General features: G+C 46.8%; 8 protein-coding genes across 8 annotated transcripts in view; 2 read left to right on the top strand and 6 right to left on the bottom strand.

Annotated features, from left to right (window-relative positions):
* Positions 1-1,723: 1,723 nt before the first annotated feature.
* On the bottom strand, positions 1,724-2,925 carry PPTG_23016 (hypothetical protein; the record flags this gene model as incomplete). Its single annotated transcript, XM_008907925.1, has 5 exons — positions 1,724-1,787; positions 1,846-2,014; positions 2,097-2,204; positions 2,357-2,397; positions 2,807-2,925. 5 exons carry the CDS (start codon positions 2,923-2,925, stop codon positions 1,724-1,726), a joined length of 501 nt encoding a protein of 166 aa, XP_008906173.1.
* Positions 2,926-3,473: 548 nt separating this feature from the next.
* On the bottom strand, positions 3,474-3,806 carry PPTG_12220 (hypothetical protein; the record flags this gene model as incomplete). The annotated part of the gene is made up of 1 exon (XM_008907924.1): positions 3,474-3,806. One exon carries the CDS (start codon positions 3,804-3,806, stop codon positions 3,474-3,476), a length of 333 nt encoding a protein of 110 aa, XP_008906172.1.
* A 2,130-nt stretch (positions 3,807-5,936) lies between these two features.
* PPTG_23015 (hypothetical protein) lies at positions 5,937-6,902 on the bottom strand (the record flags this gene model as incomplete). The annotated part of the gene is made up of 1 exon (XM_008907923.1): positions 5,937-6,902. The coding sequence occupies one exon, from the start codon at positions 6,900-6,902 to the stop codon at positions 5,937-5,939; it is 966 nt and encodes a 321-aa protein (XP_008906171.1).
* A 218-nt stretch (positions 6,903-7,120) lies between these two features.
* PPTG_23014 (hypothetical protein) lies at positions 7,121-7,666 on the bottom strand (the record flags this gene model as incomplete). Its single annotated transcript, XM_008907922.1, has 1 exon — positions 7,121-7,666. One exon carries the CDS (start codon positions 7,664-7,666, stop codon positions 7,121-7,123), a length of 546 nt encoding a protein of 181 aa, XP_008906170.1.
* A 3,254-nt stretch (positions 7,667-10,920) lies between these two features.
* PPTG_12218 (hypothetical protein) lies at positions 10,921-11,321 on the bottom strand (the record flags this gene model as incomplete). Its single annotated transcript, XM_008907921.1, has 2 exons — positions 10,921-11,084; positions 11,156-11,321. 2 exons carry the CDS (start codon positions 11,319-11,321, stop codon positions 10,921-10,923), a joined length of 330 nt encoding a protein of 109 aa, XP_008906169.1.
* A 361-nt stretch (positions 11,322-11,682) lies between these two features.
* PPTG_12217 (hypothetical protein) lies at positions 11,683-11,997 on the bottom strand (the record flags this gene model as incomplete). The annotated part of the gene is made up of 1 exon (XM_008907920.1): positions 11,683-11,997. One exon carries the CDS (start codon positions 11,995-11,997, stop codon positions 11,683-11,685), a length of 315 nt encoding a protein of 104 aa, XP_008906168.1.
* A 4,094-nt stretch (positions 11,998-16,091) lies between these two features.
* PPTG_12216 (hypothetical protein) lies at positions 16,092-17,016 on the top strand (the record flags this gene model as incomplete). Its single annotated transcript, XM_008907919.1, has 3 exons — positions 16,092-16,307; positions 16,357-16,458; positions 16,507-17,016. The coding sequence occupies 3 exons, from the start codon at positions 16,092-16,094 to the stop codon at positions 17,014-17,016; spliced, it is 828 nt and encodes a 275-aa protein (XP_008906167.1).
* Positions 17,017-21,693: 4,677 nt separating this feature from the next.
* The window catches only part of PPTG_23013 (hypothetical protein), a gene marked incomplete at both ends in the record, with an annotated part of 626 nt that continues 416 nt past the window's right edge, over positions 21,694-21,903 (top strand). Inside the window, one exon of the mRNA XM_008907918.1 lies at positions 21,694-21,701. Coding sequence (XP_008906166.1) covers positions 21,694-21,701 — 8 coding nt within the window. The remainder of the gene's footprint in view (positions 21,702-21,903) is intronic.

Raw genomic sequence — 21,903 nt, 5'->3', positions numbered from 1 at the left:
TTTCTGACAAAGAAACACTCGCCATCCACAGCGGGCTTTTGTGATAACGGGATTGTCGTGCTGTCAATGAACCCAACACAACCAGAAAATCCTTCTGCTTCCATTCGGCGCGATATTTGCCTTCTTTCTGCTACATTTGGCCACACCACGAACTCGTCACGAAGATGGCTGAGAGCGATAAGGAGTCGGGTTGTGTAAAGGGGGATAGTTCCTTTTCCCAGTCTCCACAACTTTCTTGTGCGTCCGAGAGATGCTCCGTTTCCGTTGTTACCTAGTCGATCGAGCGCGACTTCCAGTTGTAGTTGTAGCCACACGGGAGCCTGAGGGTTGTTGCTAAAGTTGCTGAAAATGTTGTGATCCTCAATCGCCGCAAGAATCTTATAGAATGTATGATATGATATCCTCCCAAAACCGACGTATCGTTATTGGTCATCAACAGGAATAACGCTATTTTCAACACTCTCCGACATGATCACTACTTCCAATATATTTGGACGCAAAAGCGACGATGACGGACGGATGAAGTGTTAAATATCTACCATCTCAAAAGTAGAGATTGTCGAAAGCTGCATTTGCACTGTTCATCGAAGTTGCAGTCGGCCAATCTCGTTTTTATGATTGCTGTGCACATAGACCCAGGCGTAACCGGAGACGAGAACAACTTCTGAAAAAAAAAATACAACCCCAAGTAGTGAGATACTTCTTCGGAGCAACACACCTTTGCCAATCACTTTTCTGAAAAAAAAACATAGGACGGATATCCGGTGGAAAAAGATCGTGTTTTTATTAGTAGCTAATCGGATCGTTTGTGGCGTTCAGTTGCACTTTGGTTTTCTCTAACTAAACGTAGGACAGTAGTAGCGGAGAGCTCTGCTAATAGGCGTTTGCGCTGTGATGGGGTTAGCTTTAGCTGCCTCTCGTTCTGTTGGACGTGCAGGAACTAATTGACCAGCTGCAGTTGCTGCATCGGTAAGATGCTTGATCATCATAGTCCAATCGGAAAAGATTTTGCGGAGGGGGTGCTAATTATTTTCTGTTCCTCTATTACTGGTTCATCTCTTTGCACTAGATTTGTAGAAAAAAAAGTTGCTCACTCTGAATGGCTGTTGTAGGTTTCTTGCACAGAAGAGCAACACAATGTCAGTGCTGAAAAAAGTAACAGGGGTAGTATGCAATGTATGAAGTACTGTTGATGGATTTACTAGCTTGTCTTCCCCGTGAGAGGCGCTAAAGCTGAATGCATATCTTCTTATTGGGTTCCAAGCGAATAAGCCCGGCGAATTGCGTGAGCTAGTTCTTCAACTTGGTATTCTAACGAGTCTCCGTGGACGAAAGCAACGCTCCAGATATACACTCCATCCGTTTCCGGCAGTCGACATCCTGCTACTTGACCGACCCGATGCTCCTTATCTTTAAACAGCTCTATCAGGCGATTGACATCATACACGCTGGGGGGGGGGGGGGGGTCGGCGCCATGGCTAGGCCAATCTTTATCTTCACTAGCTAGTTCAATGACGCAACTACGTGTGCATGTAAATTTTGCAGGTGCAGCACAGAGTATTATAAACTGCCTGGATCTGTTAAAAAAGAAGTAAACAGTTAATGTGAGTAATTAAAGCAATCAATACCTCACCTCATCACGGTTCCACTTAGCACGTAGTGCCAACGAACTCATGTCTTCAATCCGGGTATCATCCACGACGACCTGCTGCATAGAGAGAAACTACACCTCCGCTGTTTCGATGAACTCGTCTTCGCCTAGTTTTCCTGTCAACGATTGCTTAAATCTATCACGTACATCACCGCCAGTTAGTTAACTGTTAGATAACAATTACATTGACTTACAATTTGGTGCGCTCCGCAGTCACTTTAGCTGCTGCCGAGTTGCTTGTCATTAACTGCATCACCATGGTGCTCTCACTGTTGAAGAAAATTCTGATACGCCCACTAGTTTTGGCTTTGTTGACGCGGTGATTACAGGGGCGAAGCAACTTGTGCTTTGCTTTTATGACGGCTGCTACATTTAGTGGCCGTGCATACAAAACATATTTTTTAAAACCAAAATTTGGGGTAACACTTATAATATGTTCGCGTACCTTCTGCAAAATGACGGTGCTGATCGAATGCAAGGTTGGTCGCGTCATAAAGTAACACTCTAGGCAATACAGCGTTCAACGCGGTTACTGTCGGCGCCTTCTTGTAATCTGTAATGATGACTTTAATCACGCGATGATGACTTTCAATTGGCCGTTGGATGGGCAAGAAACCTGGTATCGATGAGCTGTTCACACTCTAACGCGCTCCCAGCGTGGGGTCAAGTAGGCATTTTGGAACCATGAAGCCACGTCCTACTCACCGTGCGATTCACAAGCCTTTATAACGCGCTTGTACAATGCTCTGAATTGGTTCAGGACTTGTGATAGTGAGGTTTGGCGATGTCTTTGATGAACCCCTTTCTTTTTTCATGCCTGGTTTGTTTGAGACACTGGCGAAGTAGGTGATCAGAGCACGTGAGGATTGCTACATGGGGCCTCACCATCTCGAGCGCAGATGCAATTGCGTCCGAGTGATCAATGCTGGCGCTACGAATGTTGACGTCCAATTCGAAAAATAATTTTGCATACTTCACCAAAGCACAAAACATTCGCTTGTACGAAAGCGTGCTCTCAGTACGCATAAACATGTCAATCCAAGGGCGAAAACGTTGAACGTAGCCTGGCCCGGAGCGTACTAGTGTCCATTCTCCGAAATGGATCCAATAGATTCCATCTGTCGATAGAACTAAAGTATCACCTTGATCACGAACCGCTCGCCAAACATTTTGAAAAGCGCCCTCGATGTCACCGCCATTTCAATAGAATGCACCGATACTCCCACAATGTTGAGTGAATGTTCGAATTCATCTAAAACTATCATCTCGTTCATTTCAGCAACATTATTGTCATCTGCACGAAAATATTCATCGCGGTCCTGGCAAAGTCTGCTACTTGTCCAGCTTCTTAATGACACAAACTTCCTTATTTCCCAGCCCTCTCCAGACTTTTTTAAGGTGCGCTTTACGATTTTTCATTTTGTTTCGTGTCGGGTATTAAGGCGAGCATGCTTGGATTGCGAAGGTACTTAAACATCATAATGTTGCGAACAGGACCACCTGACATCCCAAGTTTTAGTAGCGCGTCGATTTCAGGTTTAGTGACGGGAGATATACCTCTAGTCCGTAAGTTGACAACGGAACCGGTATGCTGACCTTTCTAAAGTACCTGGAACCGCATTCCTAACACGCCGGCTTGGTGTACGATGAGCTTAATGCTGTGACGGCAGTCTTGATGTGATCAACATAAATACTCCTTACCCACACGAAATGTCGATATATACCTAGTTTTGTTTGCGTATACGAATTCATTCAAGCGATGAAGGTTTCTCTCGGCGTCTTCCTCAGTGTCAAAGTAGCCGACACTGACGTAGGCAGATACCTAAGCCAAATTACTGATATCTGCAGACGTGAAGGCTCCTTCATCAATGTCTCTGCCGTAGTCGAGAGATGAGTCTAGGTCTTCTTCTTTGTCTCCAACATCGTTTCCAATAGGATCGGCGACTGCGATCACAGTTTCAGTCGCGTTGCTGACGAAGTCGACCGCAGAGTGATCACCGATGTCCAAATCTTCTTCTACCGAGCCTCGAGCACTGGGCATATCTACATCAGATAAACTTGACCGTTGTAAATCTGCATCGCTGCCCACAGCGTCGTATTCCAGAACCTCAGTAGCGTGGCTAGCATCGCTGAAGGATGTGTCTTCCGTCTGCATGTTGCGTTAGACTGTGCAATGCCCGTATGATGGGAGAGTGCTATTCGAGACTGACTCGATTCCAACGGATGGTACTAAAAATAAGCAACAGACTATTAGGACTGAACTTATGTTGGTGATGAGGGCAACAGACAATCATTGCCTTCCAAAAGTGGTTCAGAGAGAATAACCCCAACAAATCTATTTTTAGGAGAAAAAACAGGAGGAATTTTCAGCTGCTTCATTTGAAAGTGTCCGCGAGGACAGCATGAAAAACAGGATTGGATACCAATAACCCTCGTTTGGGCTTCCTAGCCACACATCTAGTCGCTTGATATGACCCAAAGAACACTGTCAAAATGCTCCACAAAAACCTTGTCGCTGAGTAGTAGGTAAAATGCTGTTTCTCCTTAAATTTAGGAGAAAAATTAAAGCTACATCGACTCACTTTTTGGCTTCATTGCGAAGGCGCAATGAGCAGCGACGCTGTTTCGAAGCAAGGAGCACACTAGGCTCACGCTGATTAGGTTGATCTAGCGACTGAGAGCGCTTTCGAGATGGCGTCGGGGCTCGGTTTTCGTTCTTCTTGGTCGAACACTGCATTTCTGGGTGTCGACATGGGTCCGGGAAAGTTTTATCCGCGTGGAACTTGCTGAAGCAAGACTCGGTTTGGCCCCATCTTGCAGAGTGGCAGAGTGCTACCTTGCAAGTTTCACACTGAAACCTGGTTTTGTAACCCTGTCGGGTGTGCTGCTGCTCGTTTTCCTTGTCGTGGTTCATCTGGCAGCACAAAATGCAGGTGCGCTGCTTTCCTCCATCAAAAGTGACCTGGATTAAAGGATAGTGCGTTAGTGCGTTAGTGCAAAGCTAATGAAGTGATCAAATAAGGTACCAAAGGATGCTGAACAGTTTTTGAGAGCCGAAGATGCTTCCACTCCGAATCTGACTCAAAATGAATGCGTTTCTTGTAGGAGAACGTCTGGGTGCTGAACGACGTCGTTGAGAGCTCGGCACGCGCGGATACCGGCTCTGACGACTGCATTGGCCGCTCCGAAAAGACTTTTGCTGCCTCACGAATGAAGGCTCGAAAGCTCGGCAGATTCTGTCTGTGTTTCTAGTAAGCTTTGTATGATGTGCACAAGTCTCTATTCATCAGAAATGAATGAGACTGCACAAAGTGTTGCGTTAGATAATAATACCCCATGAGTAACGAATTCGATACCACCATACCTTAAACAGAAGAAATGTCTGGTAGCCTTTGGAGAGAGCCGAAAGTGTTTCGGTTTCACGTTTTTCAAGTATCTTGAATACACGTCAATCCCGCCTTTGACTCGGTTCCAAAGAGCAATGAGGGACGGAAGGATTCGTTTCGCAGGTGGTAGAGGATCACCTCGATCGTGGATTAGTTTTACCAGTGCTCTCCACAAGCCTAGTGACTGCAGTAGCGTTGCTCGATCGGGGCAGTGCTTGACACGCGTAAGATTCAGCTCGGGAACGGCCACTGCGGGGTCGTAAACCCATGCGAGGTAGTTATCTTCAATTGCACTGAGGGCGGATCGATATGTCCAAGTGACGGTAGGTTCCACTCGGACATGAACAACGCGAATGATGTGTGTCGCTGCGGCGTATACGAGGAAACCATCCCGTATGTTGCCGCACGCAATACTGTGCGTAATTTGTAACCGATGATCTTTGTCAGGAACGATCGCGTTAAATGCTCCACTGAAACCATCTGTCATGAGATTAACTGACGAGAAGACACCATACTCCGCTGCGATAGATTGTTCTTTTGTCACTGTCTGTGTTGTAGTCCGTGTCTTGTATTCCATTACCGCATAGAACCGCCCACGGTTGACCGAGACGACCGATGCAATGTGATCAGGTGAAAATGCTGCAATAGGTGTGTGCTTTCTATCGACTCGGAGTTAGCAATGAAAATAATCGACAATTGCACAGAACTTACTTGCAGAGCAACCCGTAAGACTTCAGTCCTTCAATGTGGTAGTATGTATGTTTATCCATGAATGTGCCAATGCGCGACGAAATATTATCCTCGTTGTGGGTCCCAATTTTCATTCCAGTTGTCGATATCGGTGCCATAAACCAGGAAGATAACAACGCGGTGTAGATGTTTTCGTCAAACTGCTGTCGCTACACTGCATCGCCAACAACGGGCTCGTTACCAATAGCAAGCAAGCGATCTATCAGTTCTTGCTTTTTCCCAGATACTTGAAGGGACAAGTCACGGCACAACTTCTTGAGTTCTTGGCCCGTCTTTCGAGCTAGCTCATTACAATCGAAAGGTGTACGAACTATATCGTGGTGGCCGTGTTGATCTTCGCCGTAGTCACCAGAATTTGCGGGGTTTGAAATCAATCCTAGGATGAGAAATATGGTCATCACATCAGCATCGTCCGTAAGTGGAGCAACATTGTCTCGAACTTCGTGACGGCTAGAAGCAATTGCTTTAAACACTTTGCCTGCAACAGAGCCCGTAATGCGGAACTTCCGCAAGATAAACCATTCCGCTGTGCGCTGTGCCACTGTCAGCTGCTGGACACCATCTTCGAAATCTTCGAAGAGCTGGTTGTTACACTGCTTTGTAACTTGCTTGCTTGGGCGCGATATATAAGACCAGGTTCCTGAACCTACGTTTGTGGCAGCAGTGTAGCACAAAGCTACCTTTCCCAGTCCATTGCGATACGCAAGCGCGTGTGCATGCTTTGGCAAAGTCCCTCGTACGGTCGGCAGACGCTGAGTGGCCCAAAACGCACAGCGTTCACCTTTCATCTGTACGAGCTTTTGATGCTGCGTAGCAGCTTTTCCGTGTGTAAACGGGAACTTGCCGGTGCGTTTATGAGTACCAACAATACTTCCCCCGACGTTAATAATCTGCTTGTTGACTGCCAGACTCTGATAGCCTCGATCCAACGCATGTAAAACTCCAGGTAAATGGATTTGACTTTCTGTTGGGGCTCCACACAATGCTCGTTGCAGCAATCGAACGATGTCTACGGTTGACTCTCCTCGGTTTGCAACATATCCACCCAAAAATATTCCAGTCACCAAAGACACAGTCCCGTGCTGAACAGGTCCATAGCTGTGGAAATTATTCATTGTCAGCTTCGACAAGCATCAGCAATAAACGAAACAGAGCAGTAAATACCCCTTCTTAGGATTTCGATTATGTGCGAGGCCAATGTCGTCAACTGCTGTCGAGCGAAGTCGTATCATATCATCATCGAGCGACGCGATCGTCACTCCTTCTACAAATCCGATATCCGAGTACAAGCGGCGTACAAGCTCTGCTGCATGATCAATATCCCGCTCTTGGCTCACTGGGCCGTCCACCGATCGGCTCTGTCATCACGTGTTTGATGCTCGCCCAACGCTGCTAAAATCGACCGATATCTCGCTGCCGGCAACACACGAGCAGCAACAGAATACTGCTCCAGGTTAAACGTATCGTAAAAGGCTTCAGAAGTGGCATGATAGAAGTTCAACCAAACTTCAACTTCCATAAAGCGATAAAGGTCGTCGACAGGCACCACTGCGTCTTCGGTCATGCTGCAGTTGATCCATGTTTGCAGCTTGATGAGTACCGACGAGTACAACCACGTATAGACAAAGCGAGAGATGTCCACGTTGTCTGTGTGATGCTGTGTGGTACCGAACATCCGCAGGAGAAGTCGATTAACCGCTGCTCTGTTCTCATATCTAGCGCTGGCCAACAGGAAAGCGTCTGTGTCATCCACCTCCACTCGCGACTCGTCAGCGTCGACGCATCTCCACGCCCCTGTATCTTCGTCACTCCCTTCCGAGCTTGTATCGGACAGATGCAAGTCGTCTGCACTCAGGTCGCAATCCGAGACGTCAGCCATGGCCTCCTAGAGCTCCAAACTAGAGGTTGGCACGGAATGACAATCACTCTTTTTTCTCCTTATCGTTGAGGCGTAAGGAGAAAAACCTATCCGAACTGAGGATGCCCGAGGTTTTTTCCTCCTTCTTTTTAGGAGGAATTTTGTTGGGGATAACATCTTTTCATACAAGTTAAGTACCAACAGGTCAATCAGTATTTGAGCGACATAAATCAAGCGCAGCCCCCCAAAGTCGTGAGAATAAATATTTTTTTAGAGGAGGCCATCCTCTATCATTGTCACCAAATCACCATAACTGCCAGGCTTCAAAAGGTCCTGTGCGAGGAAACTCAAATGTTTCTGGTTGTAAATGAAATTTCCCGTCGCAGTAGAACAACTTAACTTTCGTCAGGTGATGCATCTGTGCAGGATGATAGAGCTGCTGTTCCTTGTGCCAGCCCTGCACGCACTAGTAATGGCTCAATTGCGGTCTCCACCATCTGCTTCGTGATATTTCTAGCAGTGATGCATTCCTCCTCTATTAGGTCGACGTTCTCTCCAGAAGTACCGGGGGGCAAGTTATCAATAGATGCTTGCATGTGCTGTTGATGTTGTAGAGCTCAATGTGAGGAGAGCGCCGGTGGACTTCATCCAAATTGAACTATCACGCACGAGAACTGTTTCAAGGTGGTTTAGCATGTCTGGGTGCCGGAGCATGAACGTCGACAACAGCGGATGTGATGCAGGCATCACATCTCTTAAGAACTTGTTATGGTAAACAAGAGAGGTGATGCACAGTTTTAGAATATCTTGCAGGGTGCTGCATTTTTCAGCAAAGGGAACGTCTCCTCAACACAAGCGAGCAGCTTGCCGTCCTGATTATCCACACATGAGTGGGAAGCACTGCGAAATCAGCCCGGTTTAATGGTAGTCCGGTCACTACGCGCCCCAAATATTGGCCACCAGCTGACTCATAGCGAATATAACGATGTTGATCCCCCCCTTAAAGACCACCCAACTCTCAAGCACACGCTTGCTATAGAAGGCCCGCCGTCGTATCGCTGCAGACAAAAGTAGCCACTCACTTCCGGTCAAAATGCGTGCCATAATAACTCTGGTTTGTCTTTTCAAATATTAATTACCGCAGCGTATTAATCAAAATTTCTGTTGAGATCCGTGGAATAGTGCGCCTGGGGATTACGTCGGACGGCACGCCAAGTAGATCGCTGACGCATTTAGCGAACACGTAGAAGGACTATATGGTTTGTGTACAAGTGGCGAGGGTCTTTGAGTTCCTTGCCTTCTTGGTTTGTCTTAGGTTTGTACATCACACAGCCCACACTGTCGCCTCATGCACTAAGGTGTTCCGTACACAGTGTCTGTACCGATTCCGATCGACACATTAGGTTCCACTGTGTCGTCAAGAACAAATGAGCAAAACCGACATCTTGACGAGAAAGCGTAGCACAACAAGGCTGCTCGTATAGTGAGTACGAGATGTGTCCTTTCCGGATTCTCTTGGGGCACCATACTGATACTTAGCGACTTGCATGCGCTTCAGCCCCGAAAAAAATGTACCCATGTTCAAGTCAAATGTCTCTGGGAGTGGAATCTCCTGACGACGATATAAATCTTTCAGTGCGTTACGGTAGACGTTAAGAGTACTCACGCCTATCATTTTTTGTTTTACATGAAGAAATGACTCGAACTCATCCAAAGTAAAGTGCTTCAAATCAATCCCTCCATTAGCAATTGATAGAGGTCACGGATCTTGGAAGACGTAGGGGCTTGTAGGAAGCGAAGGGAGGAGTCACCACTCGTGGAAGAAGACCGGAGCGAAGACCACTTGAGGGGAAGAAGCAAGATTCTGAAGTGATTGATTTTTCGGAGCTTACACTACCCTCGCTACCTAGTCTGCATCCAATCATTGGGGTCATCCAATCACCAACACCTCCCCTCGTACAATCATCCTACTCGTCTAATCACTCGTGGCATAATCAACGTATCGTAATCATCGCGGGATCGCGTGGGACAGGTTCGGGAACCGGAATATACCGTCAGGAACCGGTAACCATCAATAGCAATAAAGAAAGCAGACAATTCCTGCGTTTTGAACTCAGCAATCCACTTTGAAATAGCGCGGAGGCTGCGTCGATATGCTGGCTAGTTGTTGGCGCAACACAAGTGTCCCGAACATCCTTCCTCGCAGTCCTCGTCATCACATCCTGCTAATGAGTTCTAGCATCACGGCCATACAGAATAGTTGTTAAAACAAAACCTGTCGCTCAATTTCCAACAATCGCATACAAACTCCCATAGTCAGCCTACGAATCTATGACAATCCTAGCGTAAACCAAAACGAAATGTCCCGTAAGAAAAAAATCATAAATGTATTTAAAAAAGACAGTGCAGACCAAAATGGATTTAGTCCACAGCAAATCACACCTAGGTCCCATAGCACATTAGCTCGCTTCGAATAGCAGCGGCAACTAATGCCGTGCGTTGCCCGGGAAGCTCTGGATATTTACGCATCGAAACGCTACAAATACAAGTAAATAATATCTACCGTATAAACATCAATAACATTATTACCCGTAGAGTACATTTCTGTAATCATCTAAAAAAATCAATCAAAAAATGGAAATTCCAACTTGGAATTGTTAGTATTTTAGTATGTTTATACTACAATACTAAACATTCATTGCGTTCTCATACATGTAACTAGTTAACTAAAGGAAAAGGAAGAAACATTTTCATTTTATCACTTGAATGGTGCGCAAAGACTACCGCGGGCTAGTTAAGGTTAAAGCAAAAGTGGCGAAGGAATGGGCAGTAGAGGTGTTGTACGTGTTCCGCCAATGAGTTCTGAAATGGAGTAGCTGCCATGGCCCATGCGTGGGATGAAGGTCACTTTGTTGGGGAGCACGGGAGAAGGCTAGGGCTCCAAAGAAGTTAACTTGAATCCAGATTCTATTCTGCAGCACATCATAAGTAATCAGTAGATGTTGCTTCAATGTTAAATGATTGTCGCTTTAGTGACAGGTCGCACGAATGTCGTTCTTCACCGGTTGGGTCAACATTGACCCAATTTCGCATAGAATATCAGATATCATCAAATATCCCGTCGGTTAATCTTACCCTCTGTAAGAAAGTAAAATTTGAGTGATTACACAAGCAGAAAAATATTTGTTTATATAGGATCTTCGAGGGGTCTCGAACCCACCTAAGACTCTGGATATAAATATCCAGAGAACTGAGAGTGCACAGGGGCGCGCCATCTAATTCACAAGACGGAGGTCAATGCAGGAGATGCAGCGTTCTGCTGTCCTTTTAAGAAGCTGCATCCGCAGCTCCGTCTTCTCACCGTACGGCGCGTCGAACATTATCCCGTGGCTCAGCGACAGACATCGCTTTATACGAGCTTTTGAAACGCTAAAACAGCCTATAACAACAAACAGAAGCATGATTAGAATTAGATAAATGACATCCGTTCATTGTAAAAGTGCAACCTACCCTTAATAGGGTTGCACATGGGCGAATAAGGCCCCAACCTCAGCAGTTCCAGGTCACTTCTATCTTGGGCAAGGTCCTCTGTCTCGTTGTGGACGGCGGCGTTGTCCAAAACAGCGACAATCATCATAACTTCAAAATGCTCTTGGTAGACGGGATGGGTTTTCATGGCATCGTAGATCGCATCGACAAAGGCAGCATTAATTTTGATTTTGTGAACTAAGCAACTTCATGTTAAACGGCACATTGTACCTGTTGGTTTTCTCCATTAGAAGGAGGGAGCGTAACCACAGCGCATTCTCCAACAGGAGCACGTCCTTGAGTCCTCTTAAAACATAAATTGTAATTGGTCTAATCATACTATACAATAAACGACCCGATACGCATGTTTCAGCAACGCTTCACCGAAAATTCTTCTTTTCTCAATGTTTGTTATTGCAGGTTCCAGGTCAACACGAACCTATCCAGACATTAAAAATACATTTCAACACAATTAAAACTGAGTACACTATTGTATTTTAATACATGTATCACTGTAAACAGCTTGTCACAGAACTTCTTGCAATGCGCGACGTGCTGACGGTAACGCCAAAGTCGAACGAAAGCATGTCACTCACATGTTCGAGTCTGTACTGGCAGTTGTCCTCCTGGTACTCGACGAGGGATTCTTCCATCTCGAGAGTAAACTTGGTGCTCGCAGCACGCGCGCCTCCTCTCGTCTTGACGTCAGCGGAGCCGCGCTTAACGATATTGCGCGCTGTGGTAGACAGGATGTGGTTGCGACAGCTCCCAGTCTCGTCCCTCTGTGTACGCACGCAAAACCTGCCTACGCGCTGCGAGCCCATGCTTTGGGTGTTTGTCCATGGTGTGCTGGGAAATGGGCGGATTCACTAGTGTCCAATGCATTACACTACATCCACATTTCTCTAAATCCTAACTATACAGTCTTATTTCCGATTTATGGATGCTACGTCGGTTACTCCACTCCATTTAGAAATACATTATTGGTAAATAGGATTGGCTGAGGTGCAGTTGAAACTAACGAGTGACGATTTCTCACTAAGCTGGAAGAACTTCCATTTTTTTTAGACATGAGCTGCACGCTATGTGGCTTTGTCAGCGTCCTTCAGGATAGGGTACCGTAAAACCACGGGTTCAACGCAACATGTTTAAAACGTCGATGTCTATTTAAATATTGCTTAGTTTTTACCTGTAAAATCAACTCCTTCTATTTCCCACTAAATCAAATACTCGCATGTAAATGATTTCCGCCATTCTAGTTTTACGCACAATATGACCAGGAGCCCAAACAACACCCACCAACAAGAAAAAGCCACATGTGAGTTTGAATTTTCTGCTCTTGCATACAATTCTAGCTGACTTACCTGGTCATGTAGGCACTCAAGTTACTCGAGTCGGCAGGCTCTACGGTGGTGGGAGCTAAACTGCTGCTGGGGTTTACCGGTGCACGCTCCAGCGCTGAAGGAAAGACGCAGACGTAATCGCCGCGTCGCGTCCTAACCAATTCTTCACCGGCCCACCTGCGCACGTAAACGTGCACCCCGAACTTGTGCAGAGGTAAGTGGCTTCTATTTCAAAGTGTGTGCTCGGGGCTAGTTTCTAAAAAAAATTGTTTACGTTGCTGCTTGGCTGGATTAAGAGGGGTTTGTGTTTAGACAAATACTAGCATTGACCTATATACTCTGTTTCACTAAAGCTGTGGAAACCAGAGGTTGCCGGATGCAGGATGTTGATTTTTTGACAGCTTAAAGATCCACGAGATGGCATCGGTCCGACGCGTTGCAGAAAGAGTGCTGTACGCAAGTCAATTTTGCCCCCCCCCTCCCTCCCCGGTGTCACAGGAGTATGCTAACCCATAGGCGTTTCTGTAATGGAAGCTTTCAAGAGCTACGACAAATACGTATTGTACGACAAGTACGTACTCGGCTAGTTACATATTTAGACATTGTCTCACAGCTGTCATTTTTTTTTCAAATATCACGTAGATTACCCTTTTCCTCTAATCCGCAGGAGAAGATAGCCTTGCCGTCGCAGATAGTTGCTGAAGCCTGCGACGCAATTCCAGCACAAGACATCATCAAGGCAGGTTTGATCCCTACTGGTTCATGCGATAGCGGTGGCTCGCTTTCGTGTTCCTGTTGTTTTGACCAGCGATGCGCCACTTGTATGCGATAAATATAGTTGAATCATTTTTCCGTTAATTAAAACACCATGTGATACAAGGAGGGGTGTTGCTCCTATCTGAATATAACGAACAGCCCTTTTTCTGGCGATTTTACGAGATGTTGCACTCTAGTCGTACGTTGCGATGAACCGAACGAAGATGAGTTTGACGATGAAGACGAGCCTATTGTGAGGGATCAGTCTCTACAGGAAAAAGAGATTCGAACAGCCGTTCTTGAGTTAGTGGAAAAGGCGATAACGAATGGGTTTCCTCGCAAATACAAAAAAAGGGCTGATACTCATTGTACTGCGGTTTGACATTTGGAGATTACGGTTAGGACCGCAGACCCACCTGCAAAAGTACCACCAATGAAAGTTCGGGTTAAGCCTGGAGCCAAGCCGTATCGGTGCAAGGCTCGTAAGTACCCAGCGGAGGTGAGTCATTTTCTGGATGATTTTAACGACAAACTGGTCGAGTTGGGGTGGGAGTACGAAAATAGAGAGAGTCGCTAGGCGTGCCCAGCACTACCTGTACGTAAAGAAAATGGTGAATACCGGCAAAAAGCAGACTACAAACCTGCTTATGCTTTGATTGAGGCCATCGTCAGGGTAATGCCTGATCTCAGTGGTGAATTGGAAGATGTCAAGGGCGTTTTATTTTTGGTCTTTTCGACTCCATTAAGGGCTGTTGGCCGCTTGCACTAGCAGAAGAGAGTCAAGAAATGCTCTCGTATATGACACACCGTTAAGTATACACACCGAGACGAGTTCCTCAAACTTGTACGGATGCTGCACTGTTTTTCCAGTCAACGACGTGCTTGGAGGATGCTGCGTCGCCATTTACTCGTATGGATAGATGATATACTCCTGTTTGCGGGTGATGTTAAGACATACTTGACCAAGTTAGAGAGATTGTCCGGGTTGTAGGCTCCTTTGGATTTAAGTTCAGTGTCACGAAATCAAGACTATTCAAATGTGAAGTACGGTGGTTTGGGAAAATAATAATGGAGAAGGAGTGGCCACGACCCGAACAGAGTTCGTGCGCTGCAAGAGTTTCCGCACCTGACCAACGCTGGGGAACCCCAAAAGCCTTTGTGCGCGACGAACTGGTTACGTGGTAGTTTGGTGGATTACGCTAGGACGGCTAAACCTTTGCAACATACACTGGACGAATCCCTAGAAACGCAGCTAAGCGCACCAAGTGGGGTGCAGCGGGGATTGCAATCACTCTGAATGATGAATGACGAGCAGCGTACCAAGCAGTGAAGGAGCTGTTATCTAACAGTATGATGCTTGCTTTCCCAAAAGAGAGTGTTATTATGTGCGTGATGACCGATGTGTCCGATGTTGGGTGGAGCCTCGTGAACACTCAGGTTGATAATTGGCAAGCGAGTACGCTTGTAAACGATTACCAACATGAACTACTTGTTTGTTTAAGTGGAACATCCACTGGATCGCAGTGTCATTGAAGCATAATAGAAAAGAAAGCATACCCGATTGTGTGCGCCTGTGATAAACTCAGCCACTTGCTGCTAAGGCCAACAGGATTCCAGCTATATTGCGACGATAGGAGCTGGATATATGTCTTTGTACTCGGAACAGAGGTGAAGAAATATATCCGCGGCATGTCGCTCCGGTGGGCGACTAAACTAATGGAGTACAAGTAACGTATTAAGCACATCGATGGGACCGCAATCGTCTGGAGTGGCATGGTGTCTCGTTGGTTTGGGAGCCAAACACAAACTACACAGCTAAGGCAAGTGGCACTTTGAAAACGGACACGGAACACGTCGGTTCCTGCGCGGAAGCGGGTCCGGTGGAAGCGGAAGCGAGCGGTTCCAAGCCGTACAGCCACTGGTGGATCCCCACAACTGCCGACATCAAGTCAGGTCGCTACCAGCGATCCACCACAGCAAAACCGTAGCAGCCCATTCAGAAATGATTTTGAGTGGCCTACACTACAATGTATACTCAAGTCGCAGTGTAAATATAGGATGAGCGACCTGTTGAATCAACTGGCGATAATAAGAAGGGGTGGTTCGTTAACGGAATATTATAAATATCCGATAGAGACGAAAGTCTGATTCAGCGAATACTAGTTGTCGCCCATTGTGGGTCAAATGGACATCGAGGGAGAGAATCCACGATGGAGATGATTACGAGGTTCGTTCATCTGGTCCGTCTCAGAGCGCCGGTCGAGGCCTTCCTATCAGCGTATCTACTCTGCCATCATGTAGAATGAAATAAGATCGTGCAACGGCCTTGAGGGAGACATACAGACTAATGAATGGAACGGCGCTCTTCACTGGAATTTCTTATTTCTGGGAAACATTTATGCGGGGGACAATTATCTACTGGTACTCAAAGACGAAACAACTCATTTTTGCGAGTTGACGCCTTGCTTAAACTCAACAAGCTCAGTAGCTATTGAGGCTATCCTCGCGTGGCATAGTCGGTATGGCATCCCGCCAGTATGGATAAGTGACCAAGAGTCTCATTTCAAGAATGAGGTGGTTGCAGAAGTATATAAACGTTTGAAGGCACCACCGTCATGCACAGTGGCATGTAGCCCTCGGATAATGACAGCATCAAACTTGATAATCATAACATCATCCAAGCATTGCGGGTCATGTGTCTCGAATATGCAGTGGATACCCATGACTGGACCTTTTCGTACCAATACTACAATGTAATCGGAATCATACGGGTGTTCCTTCACTAGGTTGTTGAAAAGTCTCTCGTATTGCGCTACGTCATGGGAGACGCCAATGAGGCCCAGTTCAACGCTGTCGTGGACAGCTTTGGTGATGGCAATGTGGAGTATTTGATGCGCTTTTGTCACATGATCACGAAGCTGTACGAGCACGGCAAAACGATGACACCGGCAAAATTAGCCTTGGTTGCCGCTGATGTATATAACATGCACTATGCAGTATCCGAATCGCTGTTTCGCGCTCTAAAGACTATGGCTGTGCGACGTTGGAGTGGCAGACCCTGATGGTCGCTACTTTTACCGTCAGTGGTTGATAGGCACTTTTACGAAGTGGAAGTGCTATCGAACACCATCGGCGATTGCTACAACAAACAACCCTGTCGAGACGTTCAAGGATACTCGTAAGAAGGTGTACACGCTCAGAATGCGCATGAATATGGGCTTAATTCTTTCGTAGTTTGCCCGTTGCTGCACGCCCGAGAACTTCTTCGGCGTCAAATTTGCTGAGCTAGCAAAATCCACAGCCAAACTGCGGTGGCGGGCAACCGAGATGCGGAGAATGAAACTTATCGAGAAGATGGCCACGCTACCCGGGTCGTATGAAGAATCAGACGAGTCAGACTACGTGCTTGTGTGTGTACACCCAACACCTCGCATTTACGTGCGGCCGCAGAAGCAAACTATGGAAGTTATTGAGGTATGTGCGCAGATGGGCCTTAACAATGCCAGGGTGGAACGAGATGGCCAACCAGAGGCTGGCTGGGCTGTGAATGTCCGCGATCGTACGTGCCCATGCAAGTACTTCTTCAAACATGGCGAGTGTGTCCACTTGTACTTTGCTTTTGTTAACCGAAGCCAAAGAAATCGAAAAAGAGGCCTTGCTGAAGACATCCATGATACCATCGTAGCGCAGCAATCCTCTCGAGGGCGTCCGATTCTGAATGGACCAGCGCTTTCGCTGGTGTAATGATGCAGGCTTTCACGTGTCTGCCTGCCTTCGTGCTCCAAAATTACGCTTTCTAGATGTCACGCTAGATCAAAACAGTATAAGTTCATGTTTCTTGACTAGTGACAGTGTGGATCAATTTCAACTGATAGGTGTAATCTCTGAAGCGATTTCAGCATCGGGCACTTGGCTAGTGAAGATACGCATCATTTATCATGCAATCAAATCGATCATTTGTCCAGTGACAGTATAGATCACTTACTTATCCAGTGACAATACGGACCATTTGTCCAGTGACAATACGGATCATTTATCCAGTGGCAATATAGATCATTTGTCTAGTATATTACGGCACAAATCGTAAAAATGCTATACGTTATACTGTAAAGTCGTTCAACGAACATTCCGTAGGGCTTTGGCGCTACTGCCGCCTTCGTATGGCTGCTCTCTTCCTCTCGCTCCTCGCCTTCGTCGCTGCTCCACGCTTCTTCACTGCTGCTCTCCGCTTCTTGCTCATCAATGGCAGCGCTGCTCTCGGCCCCTTGTATTTCCCCTCTTCTTCGGCCACTCCTTGGGCCTTTTCAGCATTTCACGCTGCATATGCTGATAGTACGAGTTCATGTTTTTTTGACGTAGACTTTTGTAGCCACTACCTTCCTAACCATGTTTACAATCCGGAAGGTCACTTGATGCGTAGCTCGCCAATTTACAAGGCCCAAGCACCGTTTCTCAAGGTCCTGAAGAGAACAAACCACGATATCCCAGCTGTTTCATCAACTGATCAAGTAGTCTAGACAGGTTCCAGACGTAACAATGAAGTCTAACATTTTCTTCATCAAAAGCCGCACCAGCCTGGACGACGTCTCCACGGAAATTTAATATATCCCCCTTGTCCAGTGTCAATTCCTTAGCATCATCTCTGTCAACAACGCTTTCAAAATTTCTGGGGAAACAATAAATCGGGTGCGAGGCATACGGGCTACAATAGCTGAAGCTTGGATACGCCTTTTCGTCAATAAAGCCTTTGTAGTTTCGAAGACAGGGAAGTCCTTGTGAGGGCACTGTTTATCTCCATCAGGAAGGGACTTCAAAGCAGTCCAAGAAGTTTCTTTCATTTTCCACTGATCGTAAGTATCCGTTACAGTGACCTTAACTGCCCTGTGAACCTTTCTCATTGCAGAACCTAGGGTTCCTATAGGAGTTTGTAGCCGCTTCGGAGCTCCAACACCACTTTCATCAAATGCACCACCCAAAAAAGGAGCAAACGCAAGACCTCTCACTTTATGCAACGCTTCATCAATTATATCAGGAGCCTTGACCTCCCTACAACGTAGCCCTCATTCCAGAAAGAAGCAAGCTCCTTCCACTCCATGGCACCAACAGCGGTCCGACGCGCCGCAGGGAGTCGCAAACCAAAAGGCCGTTCGATGACCAAGTGCCGATCCGAAAAGCGGCCAATAGCGCCGCGATAGAAAAGAACAACGACGCTTCAGCTCCTCGTACAGCGAACGGCACGGGGGCAAGACGTCAGGCCGTCGTGAGCTCGATAGCAGGAGCGACACCACTCGAGTTGTGCGTTCTGGGGCGGCCAACAATTAAGGTGTATGGATCTGCAAGGCTGGCGGCACTCAGTGAGCGTGGAACTGACTATTTCTGCAGCCAATGGCGATTTGATGCACACTCGTTCGCAGTACAGTAGTGCACCTCGTTTTCGACACCGGTATGCCTCTATAACCTTCATAATTTGATGATTACGCTCAGTGCATTGCGCAAATCGTTTGCCCATCACCGTTGGCCGAATTAACCTCAATGGTTTTCCCCTCCTCGAGGAGGGATGACACGTCGCGCCGCAGCGACCTCACTCTACTGAACAGACGAGTAAATACTGAGGCTCACTTTATTTTTTGCTGCATCATACCATGGCACGTCGCCGCTCCGCCTATTCTACGCTAAGTCTCGCTGACAAGCAGACGATATGCTGCAAAGCTGCTGCTGAGCCATGGTGGACAGTAACTGAGCTCGCAAATGGGCAACGCAAAAGTTTCAAGTCCCCGTCAAGCGCACCACTCTCCATGGCATTCTCAAGCGCAAGCGCGACTATACATTCATTCCAGACACGCACTCTCTCCGCAAGCGGCTCTGCTCCTCCTCACAGCACAGTGTCGATGAGCTGCTCATTCAGAAAATCGAAGCCTACAAGGCATGGCATGGAAATGCCGCGATCACGGGTGCTACCGTGATCAGCATAGCCTTGCGTGAAGGGGTGCAGCTGCCCAGCGGCATGAAACCTAGCCGTGGGTGGCTGTACCGCTTCCAACAGCGAACTGGATTATGGTTTTCGCTACGGCATGGTGAGGGTGGCTCGCTGGATATGCAAGTGGTAGACGAAGGGTTGAAAGAGGTGCAAGCGGTCGTAACCAAGTATCATCCGCGAGACGTCTACAATATGGATGAAACATCATTTTTCTACCGTAGAGAACCCAAAGGAACTTTGACTGTGGATAAAGCGGAGAAGGGCAAGAAGCAGAGAAAGGAAAGAATCACTGTGTGCGTCGCCACTAATGCTGATGGCACTCACCGGCTTCCTCTGCATTTCATTGGGAAGTCCCAGGTACCACGGCCGCTCAAGGGTCGAGATGTATTTGCTGAAATAGGTTCTACCTACACAAACACTACAAAAGCCTGGATGAATACCACTAAATATTGTGAGTGGCTGGAGCAGCTCAATGAGAGCATGCGTGAGCAACAAAGGCATATCTTGCTACTTGTAGACAATGTGTCCTCTCATAATGACGAACCTGTTGAGCTTTCTAACGTGGTCATCCACAAGCTTCCACCAAATACAACTGCTGCCTTGCAACCGATGGATCAAGGGATCATCAAGAGCCTCAAGGATCATTACCGGACAACAAAGCAAGAAGCGGAGCTGGACACGTTCTATCGGGGCGAAAACTATAAACCAGTCGATATTTATACAGCCATGAAGTGGTGCTCAGAAGGCTGGTCTGGTGTTTCGACGAATACAATTAGAAACTGCTGGAGTCACAGCAGAATCGTGTCAAAGATGGATCTGCGATTTATACTGAATTAACGTAATAAAAAACAGTACACCTGGCCCATCTGCGTTCCTGCATAAATTTTCGCCGTTGGCAGACTCTATATGGTCCACCCTGTCGAAAACGAGGTGCACCACTGTACGACACCTGGTGACAGGGAGGAAGCGGACATCCACCCCTACAGACTTAAGTTCTACGCAGACAGCTCATTGAAGCTCTCCGAAGAGATTAGGGAGCATGTAGATGGCCAGTGCCAGATTTCGTCGGTCGACAAGCTAGTTGGCTGTGCGTGGAGCACAGAGAAAGGGAACTACGACATCTTAGCGAGCTGGAGCCAATCGAGGACTCACTGGAACCTGCGAAGTCCCTGGCAAAGACATTCCAGCGTTATTGAAGCGGTTCACGGCTGCAAGCGATGACCCTCTCTTTGAGCAGCGCATCACCCCGTTAACTAGCTCAACGACACATACGTGGTGACAGGCCAGCCGCTCAAAGTCATCGTGGCGAAATCGGGAGTAATTGGTCCCATCATATCTATACGTATATTTTCGGTATTGTTTTCGGCCATATTTTCGGTGCTATTTTCGGGTATTCGGGATTAATTTCGAATTTCGACAAAGCTCAAGAATCCCAATTGGGCGATGTAGTGGGGGCATTATAGATCATGCCTAGCCCATTCATCGGGCGACAGAACTGGCCTCGCCGCCAAGCTGGCAACTCGTTATTAGAATCTAGAATATGGAATAGTTAGAATCTAGAAGACCGAGTAGTTATGAAACTACTCCGCAGACAGAAGCACAGACCATTTTGGAATTTGACCAACAACAGAGATTTGGTTTGCCAAGAAGCGCCAGCTTCCCTCGTAGAGTTCGGAGCCTACTACAAAAGGGATCCCAAGTCTTCGAAACTTAATTATTATTGTTTTGGTAATTTCAGAGCTTCTTCGCGCAGAGCACGACTTTGCTTTCTTTTCTCATCTAAATCTATCCATACTTTGATACAGCTTATAATTGGTGAAATTCTTGCTTCAAGCAAGAATTATACTAGCTTGCTAGGTATTCACAGAAATTTTTAAATAATTATTTTATTGACAATCATCGATAAGGCAGAGGGTAATTATCTGATAGAACTTTCACTGTTCGTCATCGATCAACCCTGAGCGTGCCGTGGAGTCTAAGAGGCGTTTGGGCGTCCATAGTGATGTTATATCCCCTTGCGTTTTAGTCCTCTATTCGGTACGTGTACCATCCGCGATTTGAGGGAAAGATTGATAATGCTGGATTTATTCATTGTACTTGCATCAGCAGCGGTGTCGTACGAATTCATCGATGTATCGATGAATTTTAGATTCGAAAATGCTGTCATTACCCGATTGGCGTAACTGGATTCAAACGAACATTTCAATGGGCAAGTTTCAAGCGTTACGAGTAGCCTTAGTCGCTACAACGATCGCCATCATGTCTACTAATGCTGCTCACATATACTTATTCGACGGGCCAAACTTAAACGGCCACTACGTGGATTGGTCTTTTTCCGAGACGCAGCGATGCTACTCCGTTCCTTGCTTCAACGACCGTGCCCACTCCCTCCAATTCAGGAAGTTACCCGCAGGCGGTCGTTTGGTCTTGTACGAAGATACAGGATGTCAAGGTAAGTATTACAAGATCGCAGGTTCACGCGGGGAGGTGAGGTACAAGGATGGAGCATTTGAATTTGGCCTTTCGTCCTTCATGATCTGGTCAACTGGGATTTACGCGACGAACGGGATGGTTAACATTTGCGAGGACTCTGACAGAAGGAGGCTTAATACAAACTCTACTGATATCCAGTAAGCAATGTTCCTGTGTGGGTG

This window comes from Phytophthora parasitica, assembly GCF_000247585.1.
Source record: "Phytophthora parasitica INRA-310 unplaced genomic scaffold supercont2.28, whole genome shotgun sequence".
Classification (NCBI taxonomy): domain Eukaryota; phylum Oomycota; class Peronosporomycetes; order Peronosporales; family Peronosporaceae; genus Phytophthora; species Phytophthora nicotianae.
The sequence above is the reverse complement of the archived record's forward strand: the minus strand, read 5'-3'. Positions and strand labels throughout refer to the sequence as shown.